This window comes from Astatotilapia calliptera, chromosome 14 (assembly GCF_964374335.1).
Source record: "Astatotilapia calliptera chromosome 14, fAstCal68.1, whole genome shotgun sequence".
NCBI classification, from domain to species: Eukaryota; Metazoa; Chordata; class Actinopteri; order Cichliformes; family Cichlidae; genus Astatotilapia; species Astatotilapia calliptera.
Window position 1 is genome coordinate 21,222,959 of NC_137435.1, and position 25,991 is coordinate 21,248,949.

The window sequence follows — 25,991 nt, forward strand, 5'->3', positions numbered from 1 at the left end:
GGGATTTTCCCACACCACCATCTCTAAGGTTTACAGAGAATTGTCCAAAAAAGAGAAAATATCCAGTGAGCTGCGGTTCTCTGGGAGAAAATGCCTTTTGATGCCAGAGGTCAGAGGAGAATGGCTAGACTGCTTTAACTCACGTATGAACCTCAAAGCAGATGAGCTGCACCAGCAGAAGGCCATAACAGGTGCCACTCCTGCTCGTTATAAACAGAAAACTGAGGCTCAGACTCACCAAAATTGGACAATAGAAGTCTGGAAAAACTTGGTATGCTCGTGATTTCTGCTGCAACAGTCAGATTGCAGAATTTGGTGTAAACAACATGACAGCATGGATCCATTCTGTCTTATATGAACTGTTAGTGTGGGCAATATTTTCTTGGCACACTCAGTACCAGCTGATCATTGTTTGAATTCCTCAGCCTAACTGTGTATTGTTGCTTCCAGTAGGATAACGCACCATGTCACAAAGCTCAAATAATATCAAACTTGTTTCTTGAACAGAACTGGTGAGTTCTCTGTACTCAAATGGACTCCACAGTCACCAGATTGCAATCCAATAGAGCACTTGATGTGGTGAAACAGGAGATTGATTATCCAGTACTAGCAAGGTATAACTAATAAAGTAGCCTGTGAGTGTATGAGGTTTCAGATTTTTCCAGAGCCATGCTGAAACATCAATCACAGCCTGAGGTGTTAAGTTAAACTGCATTATTACGCTTTGTTTGGCTCATGGCCGACTGAAAGCTTCTTACAGTAAATGATGCAGTCAGTATAAACAGAATGTATGAATGAAGCAGATAAGCCATGGTCTGAGAAATATGATAGGAATGCTGACAACAGTTAAGACTACCTGTGCCAGGGTCATTCTCATGGCACTGACCGGCGACGGTTCAATGTCCACCAACTGCTGCACCGAGCTCAGAGTCTGGCACACACACACACACACACACACAAATAGACATCCAGGCATCCGCAGACCACACACCCAAAGAGCAGCAGTGCAAGCACACAGACAGACAAACACAAGGAGTGATTAGTGGAAAAAAAGTTTAGGGAAAAACTGTTAGCAAAGCTTGAACAGGAACAGGAAGACACAAAGAAGGAAGAGAACATTGTTACAGAGAAAACTGTTAGAACACTTGAAACAAGGCAAAAGATCAGAGGCAAGGAGAAACTGGCAGAACCCAGAGAGAGAAAGAGAAATGTAGAGAAAGGAGAGTGCACAATATGACTCAGACACAGGAGAGAAGGATACTACTCTAGAAAGGTATTAGAAACAGTGTCCAGTGAGAGCAATTTCTTTTTTTAGCCAGAAAGACTTAACAAGTCCCCGAAGAGGAGAAGAGAGGAGACAGCATGATTCCCACTGCTCCATTCCGATCACACAGACCGTGATCACTTGACAACAATTTAAAATATTTGTAGCATTCAGCAACCAATTGAATTTAAATGATTAAATTAGCTTGCGTAAATGACAAAAAAAAATCCCAGGCTAGAAAGATACGCTCCCAACGGACATGCAACATCTGAACACAGAGCCGATTCATGCATCTTTCACGTTGTCAGCAGACATTAGTTAACTGGGCAACTCCATCTGAAACTGTTAACATAAAGAAATCCCCAAAGTCTGGGAACAAAAGGCCCAAAGATATCTCAAGAGAAAAAAGGGCGATCACAGCTTTGGCTCACGGATTTTTAACTTGGCAGGTCTCTCAGGCCCACTCTCTAAATCAGAACTGCGGTAAATGAATTCTGTTTCATCACTCAACTTAAGGATTTAAGCAACATTTTATACACATAAGATATTAGAGAGGACAGAAAACACAGGATGAAAGGAAAGCCCACATGGCTGGCTGCTGTCTGTGTGTGGGAGTTTGTGCGTATGTGTGTATGTATGTGTGTGTGTGAGTCAGCAAGTGAAGTGGAGTGACAGTCCTGCTGTGAACAGGTTTATGTACAAACAATCTAAGTACTAGTGATACATGAGTATTAATCCAGGAGATCTGTGTGTAGTTGTGCGAGTCTCACCGTGTCACATTCACTGGGCTGGAACTGGAAGTCGTGCGCTTTGTGAAACACCGGATTCTCTTGCATGAACAACTGCTGGTTGTACTCCTGCATTATCTGAAAGAAAGAGAGAAGGAGATCTTTAATCCAGTACATTTTGCATGCAAGTTTGGTGCTGTGTAAACCCGACAATACAAGAGTCTGTTGAACTTCATGTGTGAAGAGGCTTCTGCTCCCTTCGAGGATGCAAACGACAATTTTTTTTCCCACTGCCGCATCTGAAGCCCACAGTGGGTGAGTGTTTCATATTCATGCATACATTTGTGGGTTCATATTTTGACTTTAGAGGGATTAATTTTTCGGTCCAAGAGGGATATGGTTCAGAAGTTAAGTCGAGTTTCTGAAGACATAACATTCAAACCAAAGCTAGTGTGAGTGTAGTTTAGGATGAGACCCGAAACCAGTGAGAAACTGTCCCACACAGGAAGCAGCTAGAAGCGATGTGGTGAGCAAACAATCCTGAAATACAGTGACATTCAGTAAAATGGCAACATGCAAAATAACCCCTGATAATGCGTTCGGGTCCTGAAGTTAACATTTCACAATTTGCCTGTGACTACATGCTGCGTTAATCAAAAACAGTCACTGTGTTGTGTCTTTCTTGCACAGTTAAAGTAGAATAGAAACCTCATCATGCCACACAAAAGGTACACACAGCTGCTCCCTTATTCACACAGGGTCACAACAGAAGGTAGCTCTATCTTTGATTTGACAGATTTTTACACCAGATTTCCTTCCTGACACAACCCCAAAATGATTCGTGCCTACTTCTGCAACAGAACTGAAGATCTGCTTGTGAGGTGGCTGTGCAAACCACTAAACTGCAGACAGACACAAAGAAATTAAAGAAAGAAAATAACAGAAAGAAAAAGACTGCTGAATGTCAAAACACTTTCAGTGGGTTCCATAGAAATGTCTTACCACAGATTCAAAAAGCATATTTTTGTATTGTCTGACTCACCCTGGTGGATTTGTCCAAAAGGAACTGATACGTGTTGTGTGTAGCCTGGGAGGCCTCAAGCTCAGTGCGACAAAGTGCCACCAGGTAGTCTTTGACGTGCTCATAGATTCTGCCGTCCAAGGCCTAGAAGACAGACAGAGAAAGACAGGAACCAGGGGTTACACTGAAGCATGGATGAATTCAATGTAATTCCACAATTCTTAATAATAAAGCAGAGAGGACAAGGGAATCAGGAGGAGACACTAAGAAATAGACAAAAAGAACAGAATGTGAATAAGCGTTGCTAGTTTGTCGTAAACTCAAATTAAATCTTGTGTTTAGATAGCCATAAATGTACTGTGATTTTGTTACATAATCTACTGATGCACGTCTATGTTTAAAAAATCATATTTGAGGTCCATAGTCCATAGATTACACTATAACTGATTGACAGCTCCCTTGCTTTTGTGTTATTTTTGTTGCATTTGTTGGGTGGGACAATTTCCTCTGTTAATGATTGTTTCTGTTATTGCATAAGCTACTGTGTAGCAGGACTAAATCAACGGAAACGTCTTGTGTGGAAGGTAATTTCAAGCTTTATTTTATGATAAATTTCACTAGAACACACCCCAAAACATGCAAAATACATACAGGACATACAGTCAAATTGAACAGAAATAGAGTCCAGCATAGCAAAGCCCACTTCTGTTACAAACAAACACGCCTCACTCGCATCGCCGCCTCCCATGGCGTACTGTATATTATAACTTTAAATGCAGTATATGGCATGTTTCCATGGGCCATTAAAAAGGATTTTATGAAAAACACTAAACTAAAAAAGGAAGAGGTGAAAAAGTGAAGAGAAAGATGGTGGGAAAATATAAAGAGGTGAGAGGGAGGGAACGAAGTCACAAGAAGGCCCAAAACCACGCAGATGTTTTTATTTAACAACTGTTAACATTAGCATTTCTGATGCACGGATGTAAAGACATTTTAATGAAGTATGCAGTCCAAGTGAACAGCCTTTCTACGGGCAGCCGGGATACTGCTGCCAAGCTGTAGGCAACGCTGCCAAACAGACAGAGAGCGGGGCTAACGGAGGGGAGGAGGAGAGGAAGAAGAGGGGAAGGGAGAGCGTTTTGAAAAGGTATAAAAGGTATTAGTGGGTGAGAGCAAAAAAGAGAGACTTACTGAAAAAAATGTGTTTATGGGACACGAGTGTGTGTGTGAGTGAGTATGTGAGTGTGTTCTTTGGATGGTGTTCTCACAGCTGCAGAGGAAGGTGAAGGGGTTCAGATTCCAATTCAACAAAACACAGAGAAGGCACACACACACACAGACATCAGTGATCAAATGCTCAGAGACACACACATACACGCACTCCTCTGGCCAAAGTCTCAGAAACGTGCACACACTATTCTAACCAGCGGATCATTTAGGCCAAGTCTGCAGCCTCCAGCTAACACCTACGTCTGTCTCCTTCTTATACAGACAAACACATTTAAAAAAACAACATAAAACCCACAGCATTCACACACAACACAGCCTCAAAAACAATGGGATATTGACAAGGACATTATGTCATTAAGGGTGGGTTGCTGGCTGACTTCTCTCTAAATGTTCCCTCATCATTCTGGTCATTTCCTCCTCCCCCTTTCTTCTCTTCCTCCCCTCCTTTTTTCATCCATTTACGGTAGTGTTGAAATGAAGTGAGTCAGCTTCCAGAAAAAGCCCCGTCCGTCCCTATACCATGGTCAGTGGATGTGTGTTTATGTGTGTGTGTCTGTGTTTGGGTTGAATGACTGCATCAGTTGGAACAATAAGGGCAGCACAGGGGAGCAGACGGGGCAGCAGAGGTGCAAGTGTGAGGGTGTGTGGTTGTGTGTGTCAATGTCTAGCCGGCAACTTTAAAGACCGACATTAATAACAGCATATACTGCTGACAGCAGAGGGAGACGTTGAGCAGTCGGTTCTTCCTCTGCCCTTTCACTAACGCTGTCGCATTGACAAGGACGGCTCACCTATAAGATTTAAGTTATTACCGCAGCCTCACTACAACTCTCAGTACAGTCAGTATTTATGAAGGGAAGATTTGATCTAAACAAGGCTATCAATTACAAGTCTCCTCACCTATCATCCCCAGAGAAACTATTCTATTATCCTTCAGTCATCTATTTCACACTTAATCATTTTCTTTTCTCAGATGACCTAGGAAGGAAGGAAGCCGATTCTTACCACTATAACTCATTTAATCTCAAACATTTCATGGGATAACTACAATATCTGTTGAACATGGAGATGAAAAGGCCCCAAAAGCATACAGGAATGCATTCATGGAAAAGATTTCACGCCTTCCTTGAACTGCAGAGAGAACTCATACATTCACAAGTGCTGATATTTTCAGGTAAACACCACAAATGAATCAGCACAGGAAGGAGAGGGAGGACAGACAGCTTGCTTCCTTCTAGCAATGTCCCTCATTCTCTGTGTGTGTTTTCATGCGCATATTTGTGTATGTGCATATTTCCCTGCAGTCCTGTCCTTCTGTCACAAGAAGCTAAGGATCTATTATTCAGAATGGCCTCGTAGTATAGATGCTCATGCACGCCTAAGGCAGAGCATGCGAGAGTGAGGAGAGAAGACAGAAAAGAAGATGGGAGAAGAAATAAACAAGGAGTCAAAAGCCAAGAAACAGAAGAAAAAAAACTTAAATTTTATTTAATATTATTGAAATCCTGAGTACATACCATTTAACTGATGGTCAGACAAATGAGAAAAACAAGAGCAATAAAGCTGCAGATGTAAAACAGACCAACATGTGTGTCTATAACAGAACTACCATAATCAGTCACGCCTGAGGATTTTTCATGCTGAAGAATTAAGCAATTGTCAATCAGACGCTTTCCAGATAGTACTGCACAGTGGGTTAAAATCTCATTATGCTTTTCTATGTTTATAATTCCACAAATTTTAACAAGACACCCAACACCACTGGCTGAAATGCAGCTTCAAACCATGACAGTTTTACCGATGGCTGTAGACACTCACTTATCGTGCATTTTCCACTCTGGACTACTGATTCTCAGTCCAGTTGTTGTGAAATTTGGCACATCTTTTTCTCCCTTCCTTAACAATGTTTGTTGACAGCCACCCTTTCTACTGAGACACTTCTTTTGAGGCTTTAGTGAACAGTAGATTATAGACCAATTGAAGTGTCAGATGCATCTCTCAGGTCCTGGGTTTGGATTTTTCACATTTCTTTAAGAAATAACTTTCAGATACTGTTCATCTGCTATAGGCAGTTTTGACACACCATGCTGAGATATGCCAAGTTTTCATCTAATAGAGCTCTGGAAATCACTTGTTAGAGCAAAAATGCTCTAACGTGTCTGTGTTATCTTTGGCATTTTTAATAGATTCAACACAAGAAACTGGAACAAATGATGTTTTGTGACATACTACTAGTAACAAATTGCTTAAAAAATGTAAAAATTGGTTTCTTTTCATCCCTTGAGTTAGGTTCTGTTTTGTGCTTGAATGTTTCATGAAAATGGTCAAGTAAAAGTAATGGACTGAAAATTTGTGAAAAAGCAGCCAGAGAAACTTGAAAAAGACCTTCAGACATCCTGGAGAACTATTGCTCGAGAACACTTTAAAAATTCCAAGAAATTCTGGCTCTTTGGAGGCAAAATATAAGGAAACATATGATGTTTCGAGACTTTTACTTTATGTGTTGTATCTGTGAGCATGTTAGCCCATGTTTGTACAACAGAGTAGCTAGGCTGTAAGTGAATTACAGACTGGGATTTTTGTTTGTGTATTTTCATACAGATCATAATTAAAGCAGTATCACAACTGAAACAGCTCAGCAAGATATTATTGTGTCTGATTAAGACTGGGCTTAACCCCCTTTTGTATTCAATCATCTTAGCAGTTTAAAATAAAAGACCAAAGACAAAAGAATGTCTTTTTTGATATTCCATCAGCTGAAAATGATAATTTCCTGCCCACCGATGATTTGGTTTAAGTTGACATTAGCATGGCTCACTTTTCTTCACATAAGCCCCTTTCAAATCGTAAATCCGCACAACGCTGCGACTTTCTTTGAAGACTCAAAACTGTGAAATCAACACTTTTTCGTGTGTGATATTTCCCTACCAGCTATTTCACTGACAGTGAATGGGAGTCTGACTTTGTGGACTCATGAAAGGAACACATTTTCCCAAAACTGAACTTAGATTCAAAGCTCCCCAATTTATATTCTGAAAACAGAAAAATACTTCCTCATTCCCGTCCAAAAAAAAAATAAAAAATCCCTCCGGATATTATCCAAGGGAGGCTCTTAAGTCAGTACTTGATCTAGTAAAGCAAAATATTGCAACAGCATTAAAATCTCGAGTCTTTAATGTTGGCTTTGTGTTTTCACTTTCACACCACTTACCTCATTCATTTCCTTTCTTTCATCTTTCTATATTTACCTGTATGCAGTGCAGCAGATCTGTATGGTAGTACCGATCGTGGTGAGCATTGGCAGCAGCTAGCGTTAGCAAGTAGTCATTCCTGGCCTGTGTCGCCTTTGAGTTACAGTCACTTCTTTTTGCTTTCAACTTCAAAAAACAGACAGAAAAAATGTGTATAGTGTTACTACTTGTTTTTAAATAATTGTTCAAAGTAATACATCTGAAAGCCCTGCCTAAACAAGCCGCTGTTATGTTTCAGGTTCTTACCTTCACACTTGCTTTCTGTAAACTAATTCTTGACTGAAAAAGACCCAGTTTAGACCTGAAAAAGACAAAAAACAAAACAATAATAAGTATCTAATTTTATTTTATTTTTTTTTAAACACTGTAAACTTTTTGTGTATTCACATTTTTAAATTTAACATGTCAAGTAAAAGACGACAGAAGGGAAGATCCAAGGATTTCTACCACATCTCCATCCTCTGATTCGGACCAGACTTTATAGACGAACCCTGGCCTGAGCAGAGCGAGACTTGACAGTGATGAATGTGAGCCTGATCCAGACACTCATTTGTATCAATGACAGAGAGAGCCTGTCTCCTCCCGGCATGTGTATCCGTGCGCATGAGCGCAAAAACATTAAAAAAAGCATGTTTATTTCGATTAAATCTAACACTCGCCGATGCAAATGCTTCAGTGTGTAATTTTCTCTGCCAGTTCCCCGCGCGAGAGTACCTGTAAAATGCTTCTACTTAAGTCCTACTTTACACCCCGAGTGCTGTTAAAAATAACATTCACACCAATTTATTCCTGTGTGTTCCTTGTGCCTCGCCATTTTTATCCTCTCAAACACACACGCATGTGCATACTCTCCAATAATGGCACACAGGCGATACAGTTATTTCCATCGCTGCTACTTTCTACTGAGCGATGGAGAACAGAAAAGAGTAGATTGGCCAATCGATGTGAGCGCAAACCAAGGGTTGAGAATTCAATGAAGTGAAAATGTCACCATAGCTACTGCTACCAAGGGATGGGAGGAAAACAACACTCATCAGCTCCAGATCAAACTCTGGAACTAATTGTGAGACTGCAAAGCTTCAAGATTTGAATTCTTAGAGCAGAAACAGGTCAGGTGGCTGTTCAATCAGAAAGCCTCTTAAGCTTGGAAGGTAATAAAAAAGTAAAGGACAGACACCAGGGTCACAGGAAAAAAGTGCTTTCAATCAACATCAACATTACTCTCTATATATCTGCTGGAGCTATGCTTCAAATTAATTAATAATATCAAATTAACATCGTTTAGATGTGGTTAGCTGATTCATCAAAACTAAAGTCAGTCAATGTTTCCACACTATTCTTTACTGTTCCTCTGTTGTTGTTTTCATGTCTTTTCGTCTGTATTTTTTCTCTCTCTTTCAAACACCTGTGTATGTTTATGACTGATTGCTTCTTTCATCCTCGATGACAATGTTTTTCCCTTTCTTTATCTCTCTCCAAACAGAAACACACACACACATTCTCCTTATGAGGTTAACCAGCTTCCCTCTCTTGATTACATTCTCCCTCACCATGGAGACCATCTGTTTAGTCACACCATTTTTATATATTTACCAAGAAGTATGGTAAATTAAAGAAAAATCCAACATAAAGTTTCTAAGTAAGACAAGTGTAGGGAGACAGGATTTACCACCAGTAGACTTTGGGTGTGACTTGATATTTAGGAGGACTCTTCTCTCATTTTGGTGTTATGATACACGGTTGTGTAAAGTGCTCTCTTGAGCTTTATTCACACAGGCCTAAACATCCTTCAGTGACCCACAGGCAGTAAATAGGTGAAATGGGTCTCGAAGAGGTGCTACACCGAAAACCTTGCAATGTCTTTCGTTGCTATCAGTTTGCTGCAGTCACCTGTAGGTTCCACAGAAATGAACTAAAGCTAAAAAGTGTGGCGCAATCTACGCTATATTGCTAAAAGTATTCCCTCGCTCACCCAAATCAATGGATTCAGGTATTCCAGTTACTTCCATTGCCACAGGTGTATAATATCAAGCCTCTAGGCATGCAGACTGCGTCTACTAATATTTGTGAACGAATGAGTCGCTCTCAGGAGCTCAGTGAATTCCAGAGTGGTACCGTGATAGGACACAACCTGTGCAGTAAGCCTAGCACTGAAATTTCCTCACTACTACATATTCCACAGTAAACTGTTAGTGGTATTATAACAAAGTGGAAGCGACTGGAAATGACAGCAACTGAGCCATGAAGTGATGAACCCTTCCTGTTCCAACATGACTGCGCACCAGTGCACAAAGCAAGGTCCATAAAGACATGGATGAGTGAGTCTGGTGTGGAAGAACTTGAATGGCCTGCACAGAGTCCTCATCTCAACCCGCCAGAACAACTTTAGGATGAATTATGAGTGGAGACTGCGGGCCGGCCCGTCTCATCCAACATCAGTTTCTGACCTCATAAATGTGCTTCTGGAAGATTGGTCAAAGGTTCCCATAAACCCACTCTTAATCCTTGTGGAAAGCCATCCCAGAAGAACTGAAGCTGTTATAGATGCAAAGGGTGGGCTGACTGACATCATGTTAAACCCTATGGGTTAAGAATGGGATGTCACTCAAATTCATATGCATATGAAGGCAGAGGAGTGAATACTTTTGGCAATATAGTGTATGAATGTTTTCTTTGTATAATTGTCTTTACCTTAAAATATAAAGCACCTTGAGGCAACTGTTGCTGTGATTTGGAGCTAGATAAATACAATTGAATTGAACTGAATGGTAACCATCAAAGTAATAGTTGGTTGAAATCTGTTGGTCACATCAATGAGATGAATTGAGAAATCAGTGTCTTCAATGCAAACAAAACACAACCCTCAAGCAATCAAAGCAATCCCAAAGAGGTTTTTGGTGCCGCATCCTCTTTGCAACCGATTTCATCTAAATCTGGTAACTGCACCGCTCAAAATCAAAGACAATAAAAAAATTAGAACAGCTTTGTATTGATTTGCAAGTGGACCCAACTCGTGCCAGGCAAATATGTGCCCTCCACAGCATAACAGGGACACCAGATCCCCTCACTGAAACTGACTTGGCAACTACCTGAAAAGCCCTACACACACACACGTGCACAGTGTTGCGGCAGACTTACTTCGCCTCGATGTCGGCCTTCTCTCGTATAGCGTGGGCAACCTGCTCGCAGTCGTAGTATTTTTTCTTAGCTTTGGCCAACTCCTTCACTGACTCCTGCAGCTCTGCTTGAATGCCGCTCAGCTGATCTATTGTCTGTGAAAAGGGAAAAAGAAAACAGGCATATGTTTGAAGAACAAGCAGAACAACATGAAGTTAACTCTGAGCAAGCACATTGGAAAGATGCAGCAGCAACAGAGCACAAATACTGCTTCAGGAAAAAAATGACCAACTCACCTTTTTAAGCTGCTGCTCCTTGTACAGTCTAACAGTCTTAGCGGGCTCTGATACTTGACTCTTGTAATTGTCGCATACATTGAGCCTGGACTGGCTCACCTGGACTGTACCTTCTAAATAGGACCTCCACACTGCATACACATTCCTAGTAGGAGAGAAAAAGCACTGAGTGCTGGAAAGTTTCTGCAGCTGGATTATTTAATTAATCCAATATCCATTTGCTTGGATATTGGACATGTTTTTTAAAATGTGGGTTTTAAAAAAACTTTGTGAGCAGGGAACCACAAGGGGAGAAAATTTGTGTCGCAATGCATTATTTCTGTTTGTCAGAATAACTTAGATCCAACTTCAAGTCTTCTATTTCAGTGCCTCTGTTACAGTAAATAATGACTCATAACTGTGCTGTAGACCATGACGATTTTTTTCTAGAATATTGAACGACTCCAGCACAGTATAATTTCAGCCTTCATGTGAACACTGCAGCTGAAATAAATTTGTAGATGATGCAAGAAGACAAAGTAGCTTCCAGCTCCTAATTTTATGTAATATGTGCATTTTTCTGTGTCATATGCACACACACAAACCTACCTATAGTCTGTTCTCTGGTCATCAGGGTTGATTCCAGGCCAGTCTCTCTTTAGGTACTGACTCGCTAACTTCTGCAGAGCCTGAAAGCACAAGAGCACAAAAATGGGGAGCTGGGAACAATTAAGGACCATCTAGCTCCTATTGTCTGATTAATGAATCCCTGCCAAATCCCCGGAGAAGATGCTTTTGATGTTATAGGAAACATGCAGACTGTTAGAATAAAATGAATTACAAGTTTGTGAACTGCACTGAGTCAGCTCACTTGCACCCAGTCATTCAGATGAGAGAAACAGTGTCTAATGTTTGGAATTCATAGCGAATAAAATACATTCAAATCTGCAACTTGACAGAAAATGCATTCACTGTTATCATTATGCAAGAAAAAGGAACGTATGGTGAAGATGGGCGGTTGGATTTTTATTTCTGTACAGTGGCTGTTTTACAGTTTAGTTTGGGTATCAATGCACAAAACAATAGACCGGCTTTGTATCAGTAAATCCGAGTCAGTTCCCGAGAAACCTGAGGGCTACAAGAAAGGGTAACCTACATCTTCCAGACTGGGTCACTGTGTCAGTAACAGTGACTCACAAACGCTCTGTCCTCGTGTCCCTGTGTTTACGTTCGTAGGGATGGGTAGCCTTAATAAAAGAATCCCTACTAAAATACAGTCAAGACAGTTTGAGTTTCAAGGTAAATACTCCAATCCTCAAAGCCACCTTCTTCCCTTTATCTTTTTTATCAAGCTTCCAGATCTGCATGTAAATCTGATATCATTCCTCTTTACAAATCTCCTCCTTGTTATCCTAAATCACCAACACTTCCCTCTCTCCATGCTTCACCCTTCATCACTTACATTATGATTCTCAAAAGGCCTATTTTTAAATCTAACTATTGCCCCCCCACAATCCCCTTACACCCAATTGCATTTACACATATACACATCCCTTCTGTGCTCTTTTTTTCTAATACCATGCTATTGAGCTCTCTTTTACTTTTGTCGCTCTCATTATAACATACTCAACAGAATTACCCTGTATCTCTCTTTCTCATCTTGCTTTTTTCACCTTTCACAGATGGTGACTGAGGCCATCAAAGAACAGTTCTTTCTCTAGTTTCCTGGACCAGATATTTGTTTCCCTCCAGCTGACACACAAGCTTGTGTCCTGGGGGAGACTGTGGCCTAGTGACCCCTGGCATCCACTGTCTAAAAACCTCATAAAGAAAGGGAGAATAACTCTTTTATGAAGAAAAAAGAAAAAAAACAGCATTATCTCCTAAATGTCTCAACTGGAGTGAACTAAGCATGTTTTGTAGTACATGACATGCAGTGAGTAGATTAATAAAGAGAGTCCAGGTTTAGTTTTATTATCTATTTGTGCCTTTATTTTGCACAAATAAAGGAAAGATAAAGAAACAGCAAAAGCAAAATAAACAAATGGGCAAGATTACTGGCATCAGCAACCTTGTGTCATGAACACATAAAGATCAAGAACAGTCATCCTCGCTCTCTTTTTCTCACTCTTACCAACAGGCTGCAGTGGATCTGGATGGCACTTTTACTTTGAAGCCAACATTCTCCATTTCTGGTTTGTGTTGGACTTTTAACAGTTTCACTGTGGCAAGTAGTTTACAAGTATTTGCAGATAAGTCAACACCTTCATGCAAACTATGGGCAACCTTGGGAATCTGCTAACTACTAATTGCAATTAGGTTTTCGGTTCAGCACCATATACCCTTTTACAACAGATTTCACACTAGTGACGGCAACCTCCAGAAGCCACTCCCCAACTGGTTACCAGGAAGTCACTTACCAGTCTAGGCCTTCGTGGTTAAGGCTTTAGCAATTGATTTCACACCGACGATTACCAGAACCCTTCACAGCTGGTCAGGTAATATTCATTTTCACATAGCAACCAGTGGTCACCGATTGCTGCCTGAGGCCTCAAAGAAATCTCTCTGAACGCTAAACTGCTCAAACAGTCTGATTAGACACTCATCTGCAGAACTTTCCAATACCAACAAACTAACATTCACGCCCACTTCACATGAGGATTATCCATCTGTCCAGCACAGTGAAGACAGGCTGCGTTTGAACCTCTCTTCCTTTTTCATTCTTGTTACAACTCCACATCTCTTGTTACAGTATCACATCTCTCTGCTACTGCAGCTCTTAATCCACTCCACACTGAGGCCACCCATATGGAAAAGTAACGGAGAGAAACATTGTACTACCAGATGGGATTCTAAATTTTTTTTTTAATTGTTTGTATTTCTTTTCCATATGTGCATCCATAACAACATAAAGAGCTCCGGATTTCTGACTTGATCTGTGGTTTGTTTCTAGCGAAGAAATTCTTTGTACTGCACTGTAACAGCTAGGAGATAGAGGATGTTATGCCATAGAACTGTCAATAAAGCTATTAAACTACATTTTGACCTCCAGCTGTCTTCAGAATGAAGACAACCCATCACTTGGGTAAGAACAGGACATTCTTACATTCAATATGAACCTGTGGGCAAATTCACACTTAAACAAATCTGAACTTACCATTTATTTAAAGGTGAGAGTGCCTTTGAAAGCAAGCCAAAACATAAAGTTGCAGGAGTAGCCATTTCACTATTAGACATTGACCACCTGCATGTCCTTGCTCCAAACCTTTTTTTTATGCCAGCACACAACTTGGACCCTCTTAGATCAGCCTACAGAGCTGTTATCAGAGTAAGAGCAATGACTGAATGGTGAGAAGGACACTGACTGACTGATATGTGAAAGCTTACCTAAGGTGCTCTTGGCCTATTAGGAGGATGCTCTTCAGTTACTCCTGGCTCATCTTTTTATTCCAACTGCTCTTGCTACAGCCTCTCTTCCCCCCTTCCTCTCTATTTTCATGCAGTATGCTTTGTTCCTTTCCATTTTTTTCTCATTCTCTCTCTCTCACTCTCTCCAGCTTCCTTCTATTCATTTTCTACAGGACATCTCATCCCTCCATCCTCCTTTCTCTGCTGTCATCACCTGACAACCACCTGAACAGTATGTTGCCATAGCAACTCCTCTGCCCTCCCTATGTGGTCTTGGTGAAGTAGAAATGCTCCCTTTAGTAGTGTGTCTTTATGTGTGTGTGTGTCACATTCACACACACACACACACACACACACACACACACACACACACACACACACACACACACACACACACACACACATATATCCTGTTTTTGTGATCAGAGTGGCAAAACAGGGTACCCAGACTGGAGGATATCCTGTGTGTGTGTGTGTGTGTGTGTGTGTGTGTGTGTGTGTGTGTGTGTGTGTGTGTGTGTGTGTGTGTGTGTGTGTGTTAGAGAGAGAGTAACAAATCGTTGACAAACAAAGGAAAATTGAAGGAAGAAGGAGAAAGGCTAAGTTCTGCGTATTTTAGGCATATGAGCTAGTAGGCTTCGCTAAACATCCAGTAATTACACTTGTTATTATAAATATGTGAGTTTGCACACCACTTTTAAAGTCATTACCTCATGTAGGGCATGTGAAAAGGTGAAGGACTCACCCAACTGGACATTAAACTGTATTTAACCAGCCAGCTCGTGTGATGTTCAGGTGCAGCGATTTGTGCCAGTGTGAGAAAAGAGCAAATAACAGCCACAGCTAGCGAGAGGTCGCCCTGCGATACGTATCATGAAAGCTCTACTCATCCAGCACCTAAATCAAACACAGCTCTTCCAGTACCCAGAATGCAGCTGATGCATCACCTGCCGTGGGCTACACAGAACTACCACACAGGCTGTATTGTTAGGGACAGATTATTTGCAACTGTTTGAAATTTTGACAGTCCCTGTGTTACTTTGACAAGAAGTAAGGCAATACACCAATAGCCTTGCAGGACTGATCAATTATTTTTGATAAGTGTGTTTTGAGAACACTCCTGTTTTTAGAGCTGCAGACTAGTGCTTTATTTACTTAGTATCGATCTGATACCAAGTAAATACTGTACCAGTATTGCTGAGTTTAAACTCCGCATGAGTTTGTAAATCACAGCTTAAAACATGAGGTTTTGAATGTAAACACATAAGAATTAGCATATTTCAATATGTTTGGGCTAGTAATCATTTTATTAAACAATGCACATCCTGCTACATCTCTCTCTCATCTCTAGAGAAAAATGATATCATGGTGATAACTGGTCTTTTTTTCTTCCTCAATCCCATTATCTTTATCACTCAATAGCTCTTGTGGTGAATGACTGATTGTTAAAGTTTTATTTGGCAGAGTGTCTGGAAATCAGATGAATATGAGCTCTGAGTCAGAGTAAAATGAGCATGATAAAATGATTCCATATGCTGCAAAAACAAGCATCAAAAACTAGCTTTTTATAATGTTTGTCTAATAATAATGCTAGCAGGTAGCATGCACCCCATACTCTGACATATTTAGCTGACTCATAATAGCGTGAATCCCCCACGAACCACCGCACTCTCCCTCCCAACAATGTCCAGAGTGGCTGTGTGAAAGAGGTACTGATTACAGGACAAAGTGTGATGACACAACTGTTACTCACTGGTAGGAATGATGACTGTACTTTATCTAAAGTATTAACGGTCGCACCCAAAATTTGTCCGGAGGGCTTTAAACTCTCAGAAATAACTCATGATTACACTTGAGTGACTGCGGAAAGAGGAAGTGATGTCACCCAGTAAGAGCATATGTTAAAGTTATAATCTACAGTGGGGCAAAAAAGTATTTAGTCAGCCACCGATTGTGCAAGTTCCCCCACTTAAAATGATGACAGAGGTCAGTAATTTGCACCAGAGGTACACTTCAACTGTGAGAGACAGAATGTGAAAAAAAAATCCATGAATCCACATGGTAGGATTTGTAAAGAATTTATTCGTAAATTAGGGTGGAAAATAACTATTTGGTCACCTCAAACAAGGAAAATCTCTGTATGAATGGCACCTGTTTGAACCCATCATCTGTATAAAAGACACCTGTCCACAGCCTCAAACAGTCAGACTCCAAACTCCGCCATGGCCAAGACCAAAGAGCTTTCGAAGGACACCAGGAAAAGTATTGTAGACCTGCACCAGACTGGGAAGAGTGAATCTACAATAGGCAAGCAGCTTGGTGTGAAAAAATCAACTGTGGGAGCAATCATCAGAAAATGGAAGACATACAAGACCACTGATAATCTCCCACGATCTGGGGCTCCACGCAAGATCTCATCCCGTGGGGTCAAAATGATCATGAGAACGGTGAGCAAAGATCCCAGAACCACACGGGGGGACCTGGTGAATGACCTGCAGAGAGCTGGGACCAAAGTAACAAAGGTCACCATCAGTAACACACTACAACGGCAGGGAATCAAATCCCGCAGTGCCAGACGTGTTCCGCTGCTGAAGCCAGTGCATGTCCAGGCCCGTCTGAAGTTTGCCAGAGAGCACATGGATGATACAGCAGAGGATTGGGAGAATGTCATGTGGTCAGATGAAACCAAAGTAGAACTTTTTGGTATAAACTCAACTCGTCGTGTTTGGAGGAAGAAGAATACTGAGTTGCATCCCAAGAACACCATACCTACTGTGAAGCATGGGGGTGGAAACATCATGCTATGGGGCTGTTTTTCTGCCAAGGGGACAGGACGACTGATCCGTGTTGAGGACAGAATGAATGGGGCCATGTATCGTGAGATTTTGAGCCAAAACCTCCTTCCATCAGTGAGAACTTTGAAGATGAAACGAGGCTGGGTCTTCCAACATGACAATGATCCAAAACACACCGCCCGGGCAACAAAGGAGTGGCTCCGTAAGAAGCATTTGAAAGTCCTGGAGTGGCCTAGCCAGTCTCCAGACCTCAACCCCATAGAAAATCTGTGGCGGGAGTTGAAAGTCCGTGTTGCTCGGCAACAGCCCCAAAACATCACTGCTCTCGAGAAGATCTGCATGGAGGAATGGGCCAAAATACCAGCTACTGTGTGTGCAAACCTGGTAAAGACCTATAGTAAATGTTTGACCTCTGTTATTGCCAACAAAGGTTATGTTACAAAGTATTGAGTTGTATTTTTGTTATTGACCAAATAGTTATTTTCCACCCTAATTTACGAATAAATTCTTTACAAATCCTACCATGTGGATTCATGGAATTTTTTTTCACATTCTGTCTCTCACAGTTGAAGTGTACCTCTGGTGCAAATTACTGACCTCTGTCATCATTTTAGGTGGGGGAACTTGCACAATCGGTGGCTGACTAAATACTTTTTTGCCCCACTGTATAAGTGACTACCAGTTTCTATGCTTCACTCATCCCTTCACAATTTCTTTGTTTAGTTTATTACTCGTCTGTTGGCTGCAGTCCTGCTAAACACAATCACCTTGATACTTCTGCCCGGTGTTTACTCCCTTTGTTCCACTCACTTGTTTTCTCCTGTCTGCGTCTCTCTCACGTTTGCCCATTCTCTAGCTGCCTTCTCTCCCTCTGTCTCTATCTGATTTCTGCCTGTCTTTGCATCTCTGCCTTTTCAGCCCGCCCTCACTTTCTTAACTACTTCCAAGAACAATATACTTGATTTCCTCTCTCGTCTCATCCAGTCTTCACTCATCTGCCCCCAAAGCTCTCTGTTTCTTGTTTATGTGTGTGCAGGGCTAGCTACAGTAAAGTAAGGGAACAGTGAGTGGAGGCTAAATTGAATAGAAGCACCATACAGGACAGTGTAAGAATGTGAGAGAACAGGGAGATAAAAGAGAAGCTGTCACTTTCTTTATCGCAGTCTCTCCTTTTTCCTTAGACTTCTATTAACCTTGAAATCAATGCAAATGAAATAGTATAACAATATCTAATATCAGACACATTAGAGATAAATGCATGATTAACAAGACAGCTACAGTATAATGGATGTGTGCATGAGATCATGTTACATACAGTTTGAAGACAGTGTGAGAGCACTATATAGAGGTGAAACAGTGAAGAAGGAAAAAGAAAAAAGTAAAAAAAATAAAATGCAAAAGCACTAGTTTCAGTTTATTTACAATATTCAGATCTGATGTTTACACTGAATCTGGTTCTGCTGCAGGTTTCTTCCTGTTAAAAGGGAGTTTTTCTTTCCCACTGTCGCCAAAGTGCTTGCTCATAGGAGGTCATCTGATTATTAGGGGTTTTCTCTGTGTTATTGTAGGGTTTTGATTTTACAATATAAAGTGCCTTGAGGCGACTGTTGTTGTGATTTGACGCTGTATAAAACTGTAATAAAACTGAATTGAACCTATGAACTCATGTATGCTTTTTAATTTTATTTTATTTTTGTCAGAGAACACAACATAAATCAATAATAACCAATAACATTAATGCTGATTTAGCACAAGTAACAGTAAAGCACAGCAGATACAGAGCAGCACAGAAGGCATGCTTTTTTGGGCAGTACAGTGAAGTATGACCCCAGCCTAAAACTATTCCAGTAATGCTGATCGTGGGAGGGAGAATAAGGGACAAACAGCTAACCCTTACATGCTAACCCGCACACTCAGAAAACATGGAGCTTTTGATGGACAGCTGGTAATTGTGGCTGACTCCTGCGCAGAGGGCGGGTGGATGTCTGGTTTGACACATTGAAAGGACAAAGGTTAAATTTTCACTTTCATTCTCGCTCTGTTGTCCTCCTACATCTCCCAGCTCTCAACTTTTTTCTTTAGCTGTTCTGTTAAGGGGTCATGTCCGTTATTCCTCTGCCTCACTGAAGGCTGATTGGCTTTATTTTCCTGACTCACCACCAGGGGTCAGCTACCTGAGTGTCTGGCAGAGAGACAGACGAGAGCCAAACCTTACATGCTAGTAAAATCCTATTGTGAGAGGAAAAAAGGGGGTGGGTGTGTGGGGTGGGGGGGCGTCCTGTTTGCTTATTTGATCTTGAAACAACATCTATTTGCCATTCATCATACATTTATATAAAAAAAGAAAAAGAAAAAAGAAACACTACACTCCGACATTCCTCCACAAACACACACCTACAATTAGGAGGGAATCTATTGTCCTACTAAGTCAGGGGGCTGTTGCTAGGCAACCTCTATTTCTAAGGTGAAAAAGACAGCGCTGAGGGAGAATAGTGAGAGACAGGGAAAGCTAGATAGAGGGAGGGATGTAATGAGCGTCTGAAAGTAGGAGGAGGAGGGGTTGACCACAGGAAACGCTCACTTAATCATTCAAACCGCATGCAAATAAAGACACTCATCCTCTAACACACACAAACAAGCACTTTCCTCTTTTCCTTCTCTCTCCTGCCATCCTCAGTCCATGTATATGCATGGTGAGGATACTGGTGCTGCAAAACAAGGGTTGGTTGTATGGACAGCTGCGAGGAGGCGTATCTGTATGTTAATATGTGCTTAAGAGCAAGCCGGGTTATGTACTAGAATGGTTTTTAATGAGCTCCGGGAGGATTTTTTTTTTTTTTAGCTGGGAACATTTCTCAGTGACTGTATGGATGCGTGTGTAAATGTCATGGGAGCTTATGCAGAGCAACATCAAATACAATGGAAATCAGACAGTCTCACAGTCTTGGCTGGAAGCGCTGCTTGGCTTCTTCTTAGACACAACTTAACTAACGCTCAGTATCACAAGTATGCTGACTCAGCCTTCTACTGGGAATTGTATTTTGGTTTTTTCATGTGTCCCAACAAATCAACAGTAGACTACAAAGTGGATGTCTCGTGGATGAAAATAATTTCATGGTATGTAAACAGCTCAGCCATGTTTAAAATGACAGTGGTGTGAAAAAAGCAGCTCTGGAGTGTTTCAGTATTATTACTACTGTCAGAAGTTGAGGTAATGCACCTATCAGCTGTTTGCAGGCCACAATTAAGGTACAAAAATAGAAGAAGAAAGCCTCGCTGACTACCAGATGTTGATAAAATGTGTTGTGACGTAAACAGGAGAAAAATGCTGAGCCAAAAACTACTACAGTCGAACAAAAGTCCTGTGTGGAACACAAGAAATGAAAATGAGGACCAATGCAAACTCTCCTGCACCTAACCACTGTTATGTGAGAGTGGTTGTGGGAGGGTGGGATCATCAAAGAATGATTCCCAGTGAATCTGAATGGTGCTTTTGCTTAAAATGTCTATTCCTTCACAATGAGAATCAGTCTCAATGCCGCACCTAATAGTACCTTTAAATAGGACTTCAAAATGTGCCAGGTTTCTTATAAAATTGTCTGTTATAATCAAACTATTCATCAAGTGTTACTGAATGAGTACTTTAGTCAAACTGGCTTCAGTAAGAAAAAGAGCTTTGAAAAGACATTTGTGTATAATCTAAAAGACCGCGCATGTCTCAGTTTGGATAAAGGAGTTCTCATATTGAAAGCCAACCTATTAAAGAAGGCAATTGAAGCCATTTTCATGAACAGAGGTGCAAGTGAGACAGCAAATCACCATCAGATTGGACTTCAGGGGGTCTTTAAACTGCCAGTTTTATAGTACAAAGCACTTTGTGACGGGTGACTGCACCCATGTGAGAATCATGCAAACAACTGCTTTCGGTGAATTCACTGCAAGCTGCAAGTGGAGCTCCACTCAGTATGTTACTGAGTGGATGCCATGCTTAATTACGTGTAGCAACCTTTTTCCGTCTTATAAGAACTGTAGCTTTTTATCAAACAGGAAACAGAAGAGAAAGAATATACAAAAGAAACAGGGGAAATAAACAGCGACACACTTGCCAATAACTACACAGGAACAAGGGAAGTGAAACCAAATGTGGCCTGCAGCACATGTGTGAGCTTTTAATCATCTGAAGAATGAATCAAAAAGAAATCTGAAAGGCTCACTTTGGAAAGCTCTTAAGTTAAGCAGGCTGCCAATGCACTATGTACGTCCTTTCACTTCTTTTTATATTCTTTTGGGGTTTTTTTTACTGGGAAATCTAATAAGTATAAATCTATAGTTTTCACTAGCACAGACCCTCTGCAAACAGTGGCATAGATGACTGTCATTTACTTAAGGTTAGTCAATGCTTATTAGAGTATTAATTAAACTACAATATATAATATATTAAATTACATTTTATTATCTCAATTTATTAGAGATAAAGCCCTGGATGAAAATTAAATTACACATGCAAGGCCTCAACACAGACAGCACAGTACTTCTACTACCAAAGAGGTCAAAATTAGAAAATCAAGGTGCAACTGAAGTGAGAGCAAGATAAAAGATTGAAGTAACAATAATTCTTGACAGAGCTGTCACTCATCCACTCCGTCAGCTGGTTGAGGTGCAATATTTGACTCACAGCCCTGGAACTGCGTTATTATTACTAATGACGTTCTTATGTGCTCAGATAAATGGGATTATTTTAGTTCTGCTCAACTGATCTGCAGCCTTTAACTCCACACATCGTGCCTTTCTAGTTGACAGATTATTGAAAAGGATTTCGTCACGCTTATCTGAGAGACACTTCAGAATCCATACTAAGTCTTCATCAGCTCCTCTGTTCTGCGGGATCCCTCAAAGCTCAATCCTTGGACCAATTATGTTTTCATTGCATACTATATTAATCCTGAATCATCTTGAGAGCATTGCTTACCTGTATTTTTCTGGTAATCCAACAAAAGGCTCTGCTACCTCAGTCAATGTTTCAGTGCTATTAGTGATTGGATGTCTTCAAAATTCCTCTGTCCTAGTAAAACTGAGGCTCTTGTGTTCCAGTTCTGCTTCTCTATGGAGACTGTTCTTTACTTTAGCCCTCACATTAGCAACATCACATCATATGATCAGAGACTTGGTGTTATTTTTCTCCATCTTTGGGCTTACAGTCTTGTTTCTTTTATCTAACAAACATCTCGCCCTTATTTCCATCCAGTGAAACTTCGAATTCATTTTTAAATTATTAGTTACATATAAAGCCCTACATTGCAAGTCTCCTGCATATACAGCAACAATGCTGACACCTTATTCCACCAGTCAGCCTGGCTGGTCTCTAGAGACTGCTCCCTGATCCTATTTTAAATCTAGAGGCTTCTGTAGCACCTACACTTTGGAACAGCCTTCCCCAGCCCATCAGTTTTGGCTGAATCAGTGGTTTGCTTTAAACTTAGAATGATAGAATGATTTTGGGTTTCTGTACAAACCAAAATTTTGTATGGAAATATGTAAATAACAAACTACTGTAAGACCGTAAACTTGTATGTACCTTATTCTGGGATACATACACTTCTATGTTTTAAAGTGGTGCAACCTCCCTGCTTTTACTCTGGTTGCTACCAAGCTGCACCAGTTGTGAGCTGTAGCAGGGAAACGCTCTGGGATTCTGCTTTGTCGGACTTCTTTCAAGTTTCAAGTGGACACTTTCCATTTTCTAAAGGTGATTTTGAGAATCTCCTAGCAATCAAAGCAATCACAAGCTGTTTTTTGGTGTAGCACCCCCTTTGTGATCAAGTTTACCCAACGACAGCTAGCAAACCAAAAAACCAAAAACCAATCAACAATTGGTCAAGTAATACACATTTTTCCAAAGTAACTGGAGTTTGGGAGGGGGTTGCCAACCAGTCTCTAACCCTCTGTGACTGAGAAGTAAGTACATCCTTTTTGAATATCATAGCATTTTATATTAATTATTAGGGATGGGTATTGATAAGATTTTAACGATTCCGATTCCATTTTCGATTCTGTTTAACGATTCGATTCTTTATCGATTCTCTTATCGATTCTTTTTTTTTTAAAAAAAAGGAGAACACTAAGGTCGACTAGCTCAGAGCTTTGTTTTATATCTTCTCTTTGAACAAGATAGAAATTTAGGAGTAACATGGCCTTACAAACCCAACAGTGAGATCTTGAGAGATCCAGCCTACGGCTCTTCAATGGGGTGTCACAGGGTCCCCAGGAAAAAAAAATTGTAAATGTAAAATAATAAAATAAATATTCTTGTGAGACATATCACATATTGACGGGGTCGGGTTATGTTAAAAAGTATAAATTGTTATACTTTGTTCATTGGTTCAAAGGTACCCCACACTTCTTTTTTTGTTTGCTTGTTTGTTCTGGTGTATTTTTCATTTGAACTGTTACTCTGCCAGAGTACTCATATTTACAAGATGGCATTGAACGCCCCATTGGTGTATCAGGAAAACTATTTTGTACGTATGTTCCTTGAAGGGGATTGAAGTCGTTCTTTTTTCCACCGCAGCGAAGGGCTAGGAATAGGAGAGGAGCTGCTGTATGTTTTTGTTATCGAATCGATCTGATTGTGAAATAAAGCATATGCAGTGAGAAAGCAACTCCAGGAGTCATCCCTGCCTTAAAGCTGCAACATTCTTCTGTAGCAATAACAAAGTATAACATAAATTGTTCTGTGGCAATTACACAAGAATATCCAGTAATGTCCCTGCCTACAATTAAACACATTCACTTACCAAAAATCGGGGGCATCTGCTGTGGCAAATGGGTGCAAGCCTTTGACCACAAACTTAGACACTGCTCGGTGACATTAGTCTATCCTGGCCTGAAAGGAGACGCTACCGGTAGACTGCAGCGAGAACTGCCAGCGAGCGCCAGCCAGACTCTGTCTGTCTCTCTCATCATGGTCACCTACATGTACAGTAATGGCAGGTCTTGTAATAAGGCAGATTGCGCTAACATAATATGCACTGTTAGTTGATTATTTACCTGCCGCATTAACGGGAGAGGACGTGCAAACGTTAGCGCTGCTGCTGGGTTGAGAGTCACGAGTCCGGAGCGGAATTAAAAACACGTGTCATCGCGTGTTTTGTGAGCAAATGCTTTTGCATATTCGTAGTGTTTCCTCCCTTAAATGAAATATCTACTTTGCAAGTTGCCCTGTTGTCATCGGTTCTCATAAAGTATAATCAAACTTTTGAGCGTTTGAGCCGCTTAGGCGCCATGTTTCCTGCCAGGTAAATGACGCTCCGCAACGTGGTGACGTCATTCGGGGCGACTGGAATCGATAAGGGAATCGTTTGCAAAAATGGCAAACGATTCCAAGGAATTCAAACAGTGGGAACCGGTTCTCAACAAGAACCGGTTTTCGATACCCATCCCTATTAATTATTGTGTAAAGGATGACGAAAAGCGCTGTGAACAATGAATTTGGTCCAGAGGTGATTGAGAAGATGTAGAAGCTGAAGATATTTAAACAGTATATAGTTTTTGTTTTAATGTATGGGTTCCTATATTTAGCGACAGTCCAGCCAGACCTACCTGTGCATAGTCCCGCTCCAGTTGTCCTTTCTTCAGACTATAGCTCCTGCAACAACAAAAAAAAGAAACTTACTGAAATGTACAGAGGATAAATGAAACAACAGATAGATTCATAATGTATATATCACAACAGATAACATGTAGGAATACAGATAGCAAATAAATCATCATCAAAAGCATCAAGGCCTATTGCTTTGTTACACAGGAGGCAGAAAAAACAGACCTGATGTTTATTTTCAGTGACAGTTTGTGTACTGTGTGTTCATTATGATGAGAAAGCACAAATGCTGCAATCCCACCGAGTATGCCAGGGGAGAGCTTGGTGACCACAACATTATGCAAGGATGGAATTACCACTCTCTCTTTATTTCTCAACGACTCTTTCTAAAAATACCTTCTGAATTTATGACCCACACAAAGCAACCATTCCCCTCGCCCCGTTGATGTGAGTCAACAACATCCTGGAGTTGAAGAGACAGTGAAAGCTCTTATCACAGCCCAATGTTATGCAGAATTAAAAACATAACATTACATATGTGATTACACAAACAGATACATATTTTGGCCATGAATGTGAATGGACAAAGCATCATGTACAGTTGATTGGATCTAAATATTTTTATATATATCTCACTATGCGTGTGTAACATGTATTCTCGAGTTAAATGCATAGTTCATCAGATGCGAGCCCAGCTAACTAACTCAATACCACTTTTAAAGCTTTTTACAAATCTTATCACATTTTTCACTGTGATTTATTTCTTAGAAACTTGCAAGGGGCTTTCTGTGGATGGTTACTGGAGCTGTTAAAAAACAGTTATTACAGTACAATAGCTCCATATTGGAAAAATGTGTCTTCAAATCAAATCAAATTCAAATTTTATTTGTCACACACACACAACCATACACAGTATGACATGGGGGTGAAATGCTTGTAGCTGTACAATGCCCGTCTTATATTAGTTGGCACTAGAGCTGGGCGATAGAACGATAACGATATGTATCGCGATATAACTTTTACTCGATAGAGAAATTAAACTATCGCGATAGACCTCGCCGCTCTTGTCCTCTTAAAAAAAAAAAAAAAAGGTCAGCCAATCCAAATTAAGTAGCGCTGAGCCGAACCAATCACAGCCGCAGCGTCACGTCACGTGACTTGTTACATACAGCACAAGTGCCAAGCCGCACATGTGTATTTGTTTGGGAAGCAGCCAGCCACCGTACCGCTCGGATAATGGAGGAAATGAGTGTGCCGACTAGAAAAATCAACCGAGCGTGACCGAAGAGAAAACAGATGATGGTT

The 25,991-nt window shown here is 40.7% G+C and overlaps 1 protein-coding gene across 2 annotated transcripts in view; it reads right to left on the reverse strand.

Moving 5' to 3' along the window:
• The window catches only part of fchsd2 (FCH and double SH3 domains 2), a 75,955-nt gene that overhangs the window by 29,830 nt on the left and 20,134 nt on the right, over positions 1 to 25,991 (reverse strand). Inside the window, exons 3-11 of one of the 2 annotated variants that reach the window (XM_026191267.2) lie at positions 24,689 to 24,734; positions 11,496 to 11,575; positions 10,908 to 11,052; positions 10,633 to 10,766; positions 7,741 to 7,795; positions 7,492 to 7,620; positions 3,035 to 3,157; positions 2,035 to 2,130; positions 857 to 931 (exon numbers count right to left, since the gene is read on the reverse strand). In XM_026191267.2, coding sequence (XP_026047052.2) covers positions 857 to 931; positions 2,035 to 2,130; positions 3,035 to 3,157; positions 7,492 to 7,620; positions 7,741 to 7,795; positions 10,633 to 10,766; positions 10,908 to 11,052; positions 11,496 to 11,575; positions 24,689 to 24,734 — 883 coding nt within the window. The remainder of the gene's footprint in view (positions 1 to 856; positions 932 to 2,034; positions 2,131 to 3,034; positions 3,158 to 7,491; positions 7,621 to 7,740; positions 7,796 to 10,632; positions 10,767 to 10,907; positions 11,053 to 11,495; positions 11,576 to 24,688; positions 24,735 to 25,991) is intronic. The other variant, XM_026191269.2, reaches the window with a different exon arrangement.